A 15,264-nucleotide genomic window follows, 5' to 3' on the forward strand; every position below is an offset into this window, starting at 1 on the left:
CTTTTTAAAAGAGTTTGAGACTATATTCTAAAACTGTAAAGAACAGTTGCGGTTCAAAATTTGCTTCAAAAAGAACATGGCATTATCCCCAGAATTTCAGTCTATTCAAGCTTCAAAGAAATAAACTCATTCAAAAGAGAAAGCTGTATATATATTGGAAACATGAACAGAATCACCATGTAATAAATTTAAGAATCATTCTTTTTTGAGTTTTGAATGATTTTTTTTGATGTCATATCAAAAATTACCCTGGGAGCCCTTTTAAACTACACACACTCTCATCTGATCCCAGAGATTATTTTACGATACCTAAAAATAAGGGCAGGGCGGGACAAAAAAGAGGAAGTAGTCCATGTTGCTTCAAAAGCTCCCACCAACCCCAGTAAGGACCACTACCCTGCAAAATTCTTCCCTTTTTACCCCCTTCATCTCAGCTCTTCAGTAACCAGGACGACTACCCCAGTGATCGCCCTCATAGGACCCAGTTTACGCAATCTAATTCAACAGGTTTCTCAGGTTCCCACCACGGTCAGAGGAATCCTCTGTCATCCTAACAATTCCAGAAACTTTTTTATCCATTCAATCTATTTCCCAAGCCAGGTCCCTACCCTCCAAATCCCACTCCCTAAGCAACAAATGCCACTTCTGAGTGGGAAGAGAAAGTAGCCATCTTTCACTCCAAGCCATGCCAGTATTTTCAAGAGCTCCAAGGTCTCGAGCAGTGCTTCTCAAACTTCTGCAGGCATGACAATCAGCTGGAGGCTTGTTAAAATACACATTACTGGGCCTCTTCCCCCAGAGGTCTGATTCAGCAGGTCAGGGTTAGGGCCCAAAAACCTGTATTTCAAACAAGTCCCCAGGTAATGTGGAAGCTGCAGGTCTGGGGACCACACTGGTACAGGGGCATCTGCGGGCCCCCGGCATGACGAGGAGAAATGGGTATGGACATCAGTGACGGCGCAGCAGACGCAAACCGTTCCCAGTGGCACGAGGACCAGGGTGCAGCCTCGGCACCCAGCAATACTGTCCCCCTGCCAGAGCTCAGTCATGCAGTCACTCAGTCAACGAGTATCTGCTGAGCACCTGCCCCGCGTGCCGAGGGAGAGAGCAAAAGGAACAGGGCTCTAACCTGCTGCAACTGACACTCTAGTGGGGGAAAACGTGCACGCGTGAGTTACACACACACAGCTGTGCTCAGTGCTGTGAGAGAAAATACCATGAGATCCGAGGGGAGGTCCTCACCGAGGAGGTGACATTAACATGAAGGCCTGAAAAATGAGAACTCAGATATGGGAAAAGCCAGCCAAAGGTCTTTATTATCTGGCCCTTTCTAGAAAATATTTGCCAACCTCTCCTAAAAAAGGAATGATACAAACAGGTGTCATGATATGTCAACCATCACAGAGGTGTCAGCACAGGTAGGGGTCCTCGGGGGTGCTGAGGAGGTTGCATGAGGAAGCACCGGAGAGGCCCAGATTGAGATCCACCCTACAAAATAAAAGCCCTCGGTTCTCTCCAATTATTAATGGCATGAGGTACACAGAAAGGCTGAGGACCTGTTTCCTGTCAGAGGGGACTAAAGATACATGGAAACAATATATAACACAGGATACTGAAGAGGCTCCTGGAGCAGAAAAGTAAAGAGAGACATACTGGGGACAACGGGCAAAATTTCAGTGAAAAATTAATTATTTAGATGAATGCTAAGAACAAAATATAAGTTCGAGATGAAAGAGTGAAGCTTAATGTGTCAGATGAAGAAATGGCTAGAAAGTACAAGCCTTTGGTGAGAAAAAACAAAAAATAATTTTGCCAAGAAAAGAAACCATGCTGACACTAGGGTGGTGCAAAAGTAATTGCGGTTTAAAAGGTTAAATTGCTAAAACCACTATTACTTTGACACCAACCTTATAAAGATGAAAATGATAACATTAACCCAATTAAAGCAAGACAGATTGTTTTTTAAAGGCCCAGGATTAAAATGGAGGCCTGAAGATACGATTCCAAGATGTCTCAAGAAAGTTCACTGGTATACTTCATAACTCTTTCTGACGGTTTCTCCATAATTACTCATACCATATTTAGGGTTCTTTGTATTTTGAAATCACGTGGCTCCTGAAGCAGGGGCAGGTGTAGGTGTAGGCAGGTGTGGGTGTGGGTGTGGGTGTGGGTATGGGTGTGGTGGATGCTATATATGCTTTGCTTAATGATAGTCAGTGAGCAGGATTGTTAGCCCTTGATCTTTGGAATCACACAGGTAAATTTAAGAACAGAAAAACATTCATACATATCCATAGGATTTAGCAACATAAAAGTCATTAGAGAGCTTAGCAGGATCAGCTTCAGTGACATTTTTAGGCCAGACACCAGATTGGGTTGAAGAGGAAACAGGCCAGAAAAGAGCAATAACTTGTGCCAATAACTCTGTATAAAGAAGTATGGCTGTGAAGGGGGACATGCAGCCACAGAACTTTTGATATGTCTGCATGCGTACTTTTTTTTTTTAATGGGGCAAAGAATACCTGAACGCTGATTAGAAGGCTCTAGTGCACAAGGACAGGTTCAAGATTTAAGAAAGAACCAAACAAACATTTGAGGGAGGTTCTCAAGAAGGGAACAGGAAGATCTGGAGAATCATGAGAGGTTTGTCTGTGACAGGAGAAAGGATAGCTCATCAATTGCAACAGGAGGGAAAGAACTGAGAGAGGGCAGGTGTGGATGTAAATATGTCCACAGATATGGCAGACACAGTTGGGATAACTCCCATTGGATGCCTTCATTTTTCTCTGGGAAGTATAGGGGAAAGTCATTTACTGAGGATGCAGGAGGAAAATGTGGGATTGGAGATTTAAGGAAAGAGGTAAGTTATAAAACTGCCACAGTGGGGAGTGCAAGAATGAGCAGACAAGAGAAATACAGTGCAGCTGCCATACAACGTCGAGAGTCCAGAGGAGACTGGTGATCAGACTATTTAAACAAATCATATGAGAAAGGATTGTATCTGCTCAACAGACTATTAAATTGATACAACCATGTTAACACATCTTCATAATCATCTTTTACACCTAGTCATTATAACCATGTGAGCAAAGTAGTATACAACCAAATTGCAAAACCAGAGAGCTGAACGTTAAAATGAATCCATTTTGAATCACATGATAACCCATTTAATATAAAATCTGAAAGAGTGAGCCAACAGAAAAAGTCAGGGAACACTAAGATACCAGACCAAATCCTGTATCCTATCCACTGGCACAGTTTTCCACGATCGCCCCCACATCGTTTTTGAAACCATAGTATCATGGTCCTACAAGGTCCTATTGGAATTTCCTGACAGTCCCAAGATTTTCCAGCTCCAGTACTAACAAATTCTGCTTTAGGAGAAAATCAAGTTATGGTTCTCACCAACTATTATATTACTCTGAGATTTGTTTCCTATTTATCCAATTAAAACTACTCTGTTTCTGGCACAGTTTTTGCAAACTTGGTGATTAAATATATGCAAATATATCCCCAAAATATGCTCCATCTTACCGATATCGCTGTTATCCTAAGAGAATCAGCACTGGAATGTTTGAATAGGTACCATAAAACAGGTCCAATTTCTCCTGTAATAAAGCCGTGGGCCTGAGTAGAAAAGGTAGTGCAGACATTTTCAATAATCTTTGCTGCCATGTGATTCACAACACGTTCTTCCTAAAGAATGAGAGAGCAGAGAACAAGGAGAAGATTAAAAGGGTATTATTTAGTATGAGAAACACATACATGTCATTTTTTCATTAACTACTGCAAGTAAAGGCCTAATACCAGGAGAATATTATCTGCTTCTGGATGTGTTGGGTACTTTAAGAGGTGTGATTATTCTTTCAGGCTAGTATGAAACTGTTACCAATAATCATTTAGTTAATCACTAAACCTAGCCCAATATAATTTTAATATATTTTAATAAAAAATGCCGAAATAATCTGGAAAATACACAATATAAGAACAACATACGTAAATATCGGAAGATAAGTTTAAAGTCATAAGGAACAGGCAAACAATCCTAAGAAATCACTCAGGCCTGGGAATAATAGTGTACTGATCAGCCAAACACCACCTAAATATGAGGCATCAAGGAAAATCTTAAGAAAGGAACTGCCTCAGTGGTGTGACCAAATTAACCCTAAAGGCTATTCTGGATTGTCCTGACAATGCTTAAAATCCAGCCTCTAAAAGGATCAAACTGTTTACAAATAACTTAAATGAGTCCAAGAAAAAGGACAAAAACACTTAAAAGAATACAAAAAAACTCCAGCACACAACAATATAAAAACCACAATGTCTGAAATCCAATTAAATAATACCACAAATGCAAAGAAGCAAGAAAATATGACTCATGAGAATAAAAAAATGCAATCAATAAAAATAATATAGATGATAGAATCAGAAGCAAAATATGTTTAAATGGCTACTATAAACATAATCCGTATTCTCAACAAGGAAGAAGAAAGCATAAGGAGAGAAACGCTAGACTGGCTTAACAGATTAGACTCTGCAGACTAAATGTTTAGCGAACTTGAAGACATAGCAATAATCAATAAAAACTAGCCAAAATAAACACAGAAATATTTTTTTTTTAATGGAACAGAGCCTCAGTGAACTAGGGGACAACTTCAAATGACCTAAGGTATGTGCAGTGAGAATCCCAAAAGAATGTGTGTGGTAGGTGGAGGGGCAGAGTGAAAGAAGAAAATATTGGTTGAAAATTTTTCAAATACATGAAAACTCTAAGAAACTCAATGAACTCAAGCAGAAGAAACAAAGAAAAATCATACCAACGCATATCATAATCAAACTGCTAAAAACCAGTAATAAACAGAAACCTTAAAAGCAGCTAGACTAACAAGACCCATTACGTAGAGAAGAACAAAGATAAGGATGACAGACTTCTCATCAGAAACCAATGCAAACCAGAAGGCAGTGGAGCAATATCTTTAAAGTACCAAAAGGAAAAAGAAAAAAACGTAACTATCAACCTACAAATCTGTATCCGAAAATAACACCTTTCAAAACCAAAGGTAAAGGTGAGGGACATAGGGAGAGGTTGGTAAAAGGTTACAAACTTTCAGCTACTAGTTGAATAAGGTCTGAGGATCTAATGTAAAACATGGTGACTATAGGCAAAAAGACTGAATTATCGAAATTTGCTAGAAGAATAAAAATTAAATGTTCTCTCACCAAAAATGTAAACATGTGAAGTGACTAATGTATTAATTAACTCAATGGGGAAATCTTTTCCAAATGGATATGGCTATCAAATCATCACTTTGTACCCTTTAAATACCTTATAACTTTATATATTGACTATACCTCAATAACGCTGAAAACAAAACAAATGTAGAAGTAAAATGTATAATAATGTAAAGCCTAGAAGGGAAGTACTAGATGTATTATGGTGTAACATTCTTATGTATAATTCTTGTATAGTATATATGAATAAGCATATCATTATATAGAGCAAATTCTGGTGTAAGTTTGTTATAAAGGTTACTATATATATATGAATCTGTACATCATTACTCAAAGGTCAACTGTGGTTAAGTTAGAGATATATACATATATATGGTTAAAAAATGTATAATCCAATAAAGGAGATAAAGTGGAATCATTAAAAAGTCAATTAATCCAGAAGAAGGCAAGAAGAGAGAAAAAGGAAACAAAACAAAAACAGACAAACAGAATACAAGTTCCAAGACTGCAGATTTAAACTCAACCATTTCAACAATCATAGTAAATATAAAGGTCTATACACACTAATTAAAAGGCAGAGATTCTCAATTTAGATTTTTTTTTTTAAAAAGCAAGACCCAAATGTAGGCTGTTTTCAAAAAACCCTTGATATATAAATTCACTGATAGGTTAAAAGTAAGTGTAAGAATGAACAAAGGCATACCATGCTAACATATATCCAAAAAAAAGCTAGAGTGGCTATATTACTTCAGAAAAGCAGATTTCAAAGCAAAGATTATCCAGGGTCATTTCCAAAGGTCATTTCACAATGATTAGAGTCATTCAACAAGAAGGTATAAAAATCCTAAATATTTATGCCCCTAGTAACAGAACTTCAAAATACCTGAAGCAAAAATTGATACAATCAAGACAATAAACAGATAGATTCACAATTTTAGTTGGAGAATTCAATACACTTCCTCAATAACTGACAGAACGAGTAGCCAGAAAGTCAGTTATGATAACACTGTCAACTGACTTTGACATTTAATTCTACTCAGCAAAAGCAGAACCCACATTCTTTTCAACATTCTATGAAACATTACCATGTTAGATTATAAAACACATCTGAGTGAGTTCTATATTCACAAATTAATTTGAGATCAATCACAGACTTAAATAAAAATGCTAGAACCAAAAATCTTCTAAAAAGAGATAATAAAGAATATCTTGTTTATCCTGAAGTAGACAAAGCTTTCTTAGGGAAAAACAAAAGGCACTAAACATAAAAGAAAAAAAATTACGTTAAATTTCATCAAAATTGTAAATTTCTACTCATAATGACACCAGTAAGCCTCAGTGTCTTAGACTGGAAGAAAATATTTGTGATACACACTAAATAGCTGAGCATTTTATGTTATATATCAATTAAAATATTTCAAAATATATTAAAGAATTATATGTATAATATAATCCCATGTTTAACAAAAAAACATATGTACATATACAAATAAAAGAAGGGCATAGAGAGATATATAATACTGTTAATAGTGATTATAATAGGTAAGGGTGAGGGGGTGGGGGGGTCCACTAACTCTACTTTAGACATTTGTCTATCGTTTGGATTGTTACAGTATGTGCGTATTACTTTTCAACCCAAATGTATGTATTTTTCATGCACAACTTATTTTACAAGAACAGTGAGAAGACAGAGAGCTATGCCTCGGGTGAAGGCTTGGTTGTGCACTCTGCCAGCTACATATCCTTGAGCATTTTCATCTCAGTGCTTCAGCGTCATCGTCTATAAAACAGAGATAATAAAACACAAGGCAGTTGGAAAATTAAATGAGACAACATACATTTTTGGGGGATACAATTCATTTAGGTCACAAAAAGCAGTCAGTTCTCAGTGTGTTAGCTTTTCTTCCTATTATTATTAATATCATACAGTAGGAATTGGAAGGCTGCTAGAAAAGGAATTTTAAAGGTACTTAACCTCCTCAAAATTTGACACATTTCATTTCTCAGAATGAGTGTGGCAGAGAATGCTTCCTCCCCATTCCTGATGTTTCCTCCAGGTAGCTAGAACACATTCATATAACACTTTTACTCTCTCTCTGTTCCTTTGTTCACCTCTATCCAAGGGGAAGTAAAACATTTCGTCTAGTTGGCACTTGAGAAAAACAAACCGGGCATGCCTAAGTGCTCAGCTCAGCGACCCTCTTTCCCCTGAGCACAAGCCCAGCCACTCAGAGCTGTCCTCTCATATCCCGCCCCCATCGTAAGTCTTACCTGGAAAGGACTCCACGTGGAGAGTGCCACTATCTCAGGGGTGCTAGGATTCCAATATCAGGAAGCCTAGAGATTCTAGGTGCCCACACATGTAAGCCATGTCCTCCACTCTAGCTCTCATTACATACACATATGGTATTTTTTTGTCCCACATGCCTTGCTCTTTGTCTTATTTCTCTTTAGGTTCTGAAATCTCCTGAATGTAGGATGAGGGAAGGTGCTATTTATGGGGACCCTTCTCAAATACCTTAACAAGTGCTATACATCACAACTGTCAGTCAGTTTCTAGAGGACTCATTCCTAGAAGCAGAAAACCACAACTATTTTAGCACCTAGGTTGGAAAGGTGCCATGTGTCATCCCAGTGTTCTATAAACTCAGTGACGCTGTCAGGCCACCTCAACTCGCCACCACCTGAAATGAGCTATCCTAGTCCCTCAGGGATCCCCTCTAGGACACCACACAAGCACTACGATTGGGGCCATTTTCTGCTTAATTAACTCTTTGGAAGGGATAAGTGGACTGAACTGGTATCATCATTTAAATCAAAGATCTATTTCATCATATTGTAAGGATAAAAGCTGATGATTAGAAAATGATCCTATGAAAATAAGCCTCTGGTAATCAGGCTTTTAATGAGGAGCTGTACTATGTTTTAATAGTGTTAAGATCAAATGTATTGCAGGCAGTCTTTACAAAAAAGAAAGTTTTGCTGCCAATATAATTATAATCAACCTGCCTACTTTTCCAAAATAGCATACTAAAATTAACATCTAAAATGCTGACATTAAATATTTTCACATTTGTAGATTTAGTAAAAAATCTATGGCCTTTCTTCCACAGGCTTCAAGGTACCTGACATCGATTTTGCAGAGTTTAGTGACTCGTGCAATCAAGAAAATAGGATTTCCATTTCTCCCAGTGTTGTGGGCTAGATTATCTGGACAACTCCATCCCTCCAAACACAACTTGAAATGCTAAACATAAAATAAGAAAACAAACCTTAAGCATCGATGAACTAGCACCAAGTTTTTGGCAACTGACAGTGTAGGCAAGAACCCTGAGACGTGCCCAGGGCACTTAAGCGGATGTTTGTCCCAAGAGCATTTGTCCAACAAAGGTGAACAACAGGAATGGGAGGCAAGGTTGACGGGCCACACAAATAGGAAGCCAAATGAAGACCCTCTCCTGGCCCCAGTTAAAGCTAGAGCTCCCAGTGGCTACAACCCAGTATAATAGATGGGGGCAAGAAACACTCTCACATTCCCCTGTCTCCCCACAATCAGAGTTGGGGGCTGAAAGTGTATGTTAAGGAGAGCAGACTGCAGGAAGGAAAGCCCATGAGAAGCTAAGGGAGCCACAGTTGTTCTGACGCTGCCTTCTTTAAAACAACAATTACAGTCAGAAGACAGGGAGACAGTATCTTCAACTGCTAAAACAATTGTATTCACAGAAAAAAAAAATATTTCAAAAACAAGAACAGGATAACTACTAAAAAAATGAGGAACTATAAAAAATAATAAAACCAAAATAGAAGGCATGAAGAAAAAAATAAATACAACACAGATGAATCAAATAGTACAAAATAAGATGGCAGCTATCTATCCAACCAAACCAATTACAATAAATTTAAATGGACTAAATACTATAGTTAAGAGAAAATGACTATAAAATGGAAGTTTTAAAAAATACAACAATATGAGGAGATACATCAAAAATACAGTTATTCAGTTAGAAAGGCTGAAAATAAGAAAATGGAAAAAGATACACCAGTCAGATCTAACCCAAATAAGGACAGTTTAACTATATTAATATCACACAGGATAGACTTTGGGCAAGAAGCACTAATGGTGAATTTTATAGATCACAATATAATGATAAAAACTTCAACAAAGCAAGGGAAAAACAATCTAAATTTTCTGTATATCTAATAACTAATACTAAAAATACATAAAAGCAAAATTTGACAAAATTGCAATCCTACCAAAGAAGGCAATTTAAACATATATCTCCGTAGATGACAAAACAGACAAAAAACAATCGGCGCAGATACAGAAGATTTACATCTACATCTATCTGTCTGTATATTAAATTAACTAGCTTGACCTAATGGGTAGGAAAACACCACCAGCATGTGGGGCCCCCAGGGCTCAGCCAACATCAAACCACTGAAAGCTGCACATCTGGAACTGAAATCCACATCCTCCAACTGCCAGCTCAAGGTCTTTGAAATGTCAGCCCCAAATCTGAAACTATAACTCAGTATCATGACAGATACCTCGTCTTCTACACTGCCACACTCTTCTTTAAACAGTTATATCAAATATTCCTATTCTTTGTGTATTCCACCATGAGTCTCTCACTCTAAAGACATCCCCTCTTTCTACCTGAGTGCTTCCATCTGTGACAAGGACAAAAACATCTGACTCACATCTCACCATTGTTAAAGTTACAGAAACCATGTTCATACAGCAGGTTGACCTGTTTGATAAACAGTGACAAAATTTCTTAGGCAACCTAAAAAGAGAATACCTACTGAAAACTATTTTAGCAGTCATTACAATCTCAGTATAAGGCTTCCTGTGCCCAAGTACATCCCACAGCATGCCAGGTCTGTCAGGTAGGTCTGTGGCCAAAGAACTTGGAAAATATAATAGCTCCCCAAGTAGATTCATAATTAAAAGCTCAGAAAAGTACTAAAAACAAACAAAACTGTTGAATCATGTTTAACCCAGTGTGCCCCAATGTATTTGACTAGAAAATCCTTTATTCATATAATACTTATAAATATTCTATGGCAAAGCTAGTTTTTTATGCATAATGAACAAAAAAATTATAATTTTTAAAAAACTGCCTTCTAAGAAGTCTACATATCAAATTAAAATGAAGAAGTAAAAGTTCTATACTTTCTTCCCAAAGCAGAGATTAGAGGGAGAAAAAAGGGGTGGGGAAGTAAAAAAACAGAGTTAACAGCCCACGTTCAACAAGGTACATTAATAAGTTTTGATGTGGGGGAAAAAAAATCTAGAAGTAAAAGAACATGTCAATATATTTAAAAACAACAGAAATAGCACAACAATGTGAATGCACTTAATGCCACAGACCTGTACACTTAACGGTTAAAATGGTAAGTTTTATGCTACCTATATTTATTTTTAAAAATAAAATTGTGCCCATACATAGCACCACAGACACACACAAAATAATTACTAATACAGTTCCAAATGGAAAAATAAAACTTTTAGAAGAAAATGTAATAGACTATCTCGATGTTGGAGTAGATAAACTTTTCTTAAGACAAAAAGCACAAATCATAAATAGATTGATAAATTTAGCTACATTAAAATTAAGAACTTCTATTTATCAACAGCCACTGTAAAGAAAATGAGAAGTCCAACCACAAATTTGAAAGTATCTATGACACATATGAACAAAATATTAATATCCAGATTACATAAAAATTTCTATGGATGGAGTGCCATGAAATCTGTAATTATTTTCAAACAGTTCAAAAAATAAACAAATGACTAAATAAATAATAAATACACATATGGGTATATACATATACATATATTACAACAAGGCAAAATGCTAAGAACTTGAATCTAGGTAATAGAAATAAAGGTGATCATTATAGTTTTCTTTCCTTTTCTAATATTTGAAACATTTTATAACAATAGGTTGGAGTGGGGTGTACAGAAATCCCACATAACAATGGAAAAAAATAGTTTTCTAAAGAGTAAACCAAAAAACTCTAAATAGAAAAAGATGGTATCCTCATTAGTAATCAGGAAAACGCACATTAAAACTATTATGAGAAACCATTTAATGCCCATGAGATTGACAAAAATTTGATATACAAATGTTCGAGACGATGTGGGTTAATGGGTGCTCCTATACCCTTCAGGTGGGAATATCTCTCTTTCTCTCTCTCTCTGTCTCTCTGTCTCTCTGCCTCTGTGTCTCTCACACACGTATTCAGGTATATTCCAATTAACAACATACTAACACACTACAAATCGGTATAAATGAGCTATTGTTTGCATAATCAGCATGTATCAACCTCAGCCTAACTTTGAGCAAAAGAATTAAGTCTCCAGAGAATTAAGGTGCCATTCCATTTGTATAAAGTTCAGCCTTAAGAACCAATCAATAAAATACTTAGCAATTCAAAGATGGAAACATGATAAATAAAAATTAAAAAAAAAAAAAAACTTGGGAATAACAGTCACGGAAGTCAGAACAGTGGCTATTCCTTGAAAGAAAGAATAAGCTGCAGTCCAAGAGGGACAGAGAGGGATCCTCGAAGCTACCAGTCCTCTTTTTTTCTGAGAGTGAGTGTGTGAGAGGTGAGCTTTTACCCGCACACACATTTCATATATTCTTCTGTATATGAGATACATTTCAAAAGAAAAGAACCCACACTCAGAAATACCAGTAGGTGCTGGGAAAATAGTTTTCTACATGGAAAAAAGTTTTTTAATTGTTGAAGATAAAAGGCTTAAAATTATTTACCGTCAACCACGTCCTGAATACATTAGACATATACACAAAAGAACTGCTACGGCTGAATTATTTTTGTAAGGACAGGAATATTTTTTAGGTGAAATAATCACCCCTAATTTATCTGTGTCATAGTGACAATGCTAGTGTGTATGCTGCCAAAACACACAGTAACTGCTTTTCAAATAGCATAAAATCTTCATAAATTAGAGAGTTCTGGACTTACCTCCCTATTTATGAAAAATACGCAAGACTAGCCATACATACAAAGAACAATAAAAGATGAATATGTTACTAAAATATAAAACACTGTCATTATTTTACAATAATAACAATACACGTGGATATCAAACATTATTCTTCATATTATGTACACAATGAAAAATATGGGAGGGGTAGGGAGAAGATATTTAATAAAGGATACAACTTCGTGGACTAGAATTAATAATCTTTAGGAGGCATTAATCTAAGTTGCAAAAATTGAAAATACAAAGTTTTAAAAATTTCTTTTACACTGTTAAAAGAATTCCTAGAAGACGTGTTTCTCCTTTGAGTTCCTCTATTTTGTTCTTTTGCATTTATTGACTTGACATATTCCACTTTATATTTGTATCTAATCTCCCACTATAGATGGGATCTGAGTGTAGATAGAAATGTCACCTTCATCTGTGAGTCCCCAAGTGTGCTTAGCTTGAGGCCTTGAATAACAGACCCATGCATGTCTTTTGACGATAGATAATGACCTGATTCTCCTATTATTGATAAAGTGCAGTTTACGGTTTCATTCATATCCCATAATGACAACTGACTTCGTATAAACCCTACAGGCTAGAAAGTGTTCAGACTTCATTTGGGGATCACTAGGGGAAAACCTTGCAGAGCATTCTACGCTCAGAACATTATTCCATTACCAGGTAGTAATAAACTCAAAAGGAAGATGTTTATTGTGACATATTTTTTTCGTTCCTTAAGGAATGTGTTTAGCCTATGGCTTTGCCTTGGGTGAAACAATGTCAAATGGTTTCAAGAGAACAGAAAATGCCAACCTTTTAGGTCAGTTAGTAAAATCCTTTCCGTAGTTTCACATAGGAGCTACACATACCAATTGGTTGGTTGGCCAGCTGGCTGGTCTACAGTCATTAACAGCGGCATGAGAAGGGATGCGAATAAAATGAAAAATCACATTACATAATAAATACTACTGAATAGTAAAGCCAATGGAGATGAGTGGAAGCTTCCCTATTTCTGAACCGCAAAATAGCAACCTGACAAGGTAACCATGGGGCTTCTGAGGCTTCCAGAAAATTCTCTGCAGACACCTCACTTACCAAACTGGCGTATCGAGAACTTTCAAAGTGGGAAAGGATTAAGAACATGTTATTAAAAGCTACTTATGCTGTTTGTATTTGCTATCATCTTTTAAAAGCAAGACATTTTAAAAAGTGAATGAGAAAGCTGGTTCATTTTTACACCTGCTCTGCTGTAGGTCACTTGTAGGGTGGCTTGTCGGGATTATTTAAATTCAGGAGCAATACCTGGCTGACACACGCCTGCACTGCTGCAGGCTAGAGCCCTCACACAGCGCCTGAAGGGTTATTACAATTGGAGTCTACAGAGAACGACAAAGGAGCCTTACCCCTTCCCGAAGGCACCTCATTAGCACTGTGTACGTAGCCAAGGGAACGGCCCAGCATTCTCTAGGGTTCTTTTTTTTTTCTTCCTAAAAAGAAGTGGAAGGGAAAGTGGTGAAGCTCACAGCACAAAGATATTTAACCCATTCCAGAAAAAGGCACAGTTTCAAATGCACCAACTACCTAAAACTTCCTGATATTCTATTTAAAGTACTATTTATTACCTGACAATTATGATCTGGTTAGAGGTCTCGTCCTGCATTGTACATATGGGTACTGCTCCTGTTTGTCACTATGTTATATATGATGTTGCTAAGCTCCCCTCATCAGAAGCTGGATGAAGAGAACTAAAAAATGACAATATGATCTGGTTGATGAACACTTCACTGGTAACTGCAGACGATAATCCACATACTCCTACCTAAATGGTATCCCATTATCTGGAATGATTTGAAAGGCAAAGAATACACAGTCTGAGTAATATCTCAGGGTAATCCATACACACAAGTAAAAGACAGTGTTTAGCTAGTAAGACAATGTGCTGGGTAAAAATAAGCAATTATCATTAGCAGGAACACTGATTTTAATGATATCAGCAATAATTCTCTCACAAAAGAACCAAATTAAGTTCATAAGCACAAGAACCCTCCTGCCACATAGCAACTAAAATCACAAAATGATCAGGTACCACTCAGAAAGGTAAAACGTAATTTCTATAAAAGCAAAAGAACTTAGGTTCTGTTTAAAGAAAATATTTCGTTAAGATTGTCCAAATGCTAGAACTAGTACCTGCATTTTATAGCAGTGAAGAGAATTGTAACACTGTCCCCTGAATCACAGAATTCCACGTACGATCATAAGCTAGACATTATCATCCCAAGCTGCTCCAGCTCGAAAATCGCTAACTAATGCAGCACCCAATTAAACTTCCAAACACAACTTTCTTCCCCTCCAGCTCACTTATTCAGAACGTCCACCACCTTTCCTTAACATCAGAGACCTCAGATCCTCCTTCCCCCCACCACACACCCCTTTGCTTTCCCCCAGTCTATCACCTACCCTCCCTCCCAGCCACTTAAAGAGTCCCTGGTCAACAGGTAAACACTCCTGCCAGAAGCCTGAACCCCTTTCATGCCACTCAGCCAGTGGGCTCTCTCTAGTCCTTTTTCTTGTACCATGGCTACATTCATTCAGCCTACTGACTTTCTCTTTCCTGAAACACCCTCTTCTCTCTCCTAATTTGTTCCTACTTCACTTCCTCTCACTCAGGTTCTCAGACGCCTCTCTTACCATGCTCTAGTCTATTCTCTATCTTTTCGGCATTTAAATCAGGTGACATCATTATCCTTCTTTAAAGCCTTCATGACTTCCCCTGGCTCTTAGGACCAAGAGGAAGACACATGACTTGGCCAAGAGCCCTTCAGGACCAGATTGCTGCCAGCCTCTCCAGCCTTGCCTCGTCGCTCACTTCCTCCCGTCTTACTGGCCTGGTGCAGGTCCCACGTGAAAACAGCACCTACTGTGTGTCAGGAACTCTTCTAAACAATAGCCTCACCGCCATGAACAAGACAGATAAATGTTCTGCTTCGACAGTGCTTAGTGGGGACAGAGATTTAAAAAGAAGTCAA

At 37.4% G+C, this 15,264-nt stretch overlaps 1 protein-coding gene across 6 annotated transcripts in view; it reads right to left on the bottom strand.

Moving 5' to 3' along the window:
- Nucleotides 1-15,264, bottom strand: part of ULK4 (unc-51 like kinase 4) — a 386,569-nt gene that overhangs the window by 297,326 nt on the left and 73,979 nt on the right. For 5 of the 6 annotated variants that reach the window (XR_013994883.1, XR_013994884.1, XM_081072448.1 and 2 more), the window contains 2 exons: nt 13,642-13,725; nt 3,535-3,696 (listed from right to left, as the gene is read on the bottom strand). Coding sequence is in view for 4 of the 6 variants with exons in the window: in XM_081072448.1 (XP_080928574.1) it covers nt 3,535-3,696; nt 13,642-13,725 (246 nt within the window). In the remaining 2 variants the exon portion in view is untranslated. The remainder of the gene's footprint in view (nt 1-3,534; nt 3,697-13,641; nt 13,726-15,264) is intronic. The other variant, XM_081072450.1, reaches the window with a different exon arrangement.

This window comes from Rhinolophus hipposideros, assembly GCF_964194185.1.
Source record: "Rhinolophus hipposideros genome assembly, chromosome: 14".
In the NCBI taxonomy this organism is placed as follows: domain Eukaryota; kingdom Metazoa; phylum Chordata; class Mammalia; order Chiroptera; family Rhinolophidae; genus Rhinolophus; species Rhinolophus hipposideros.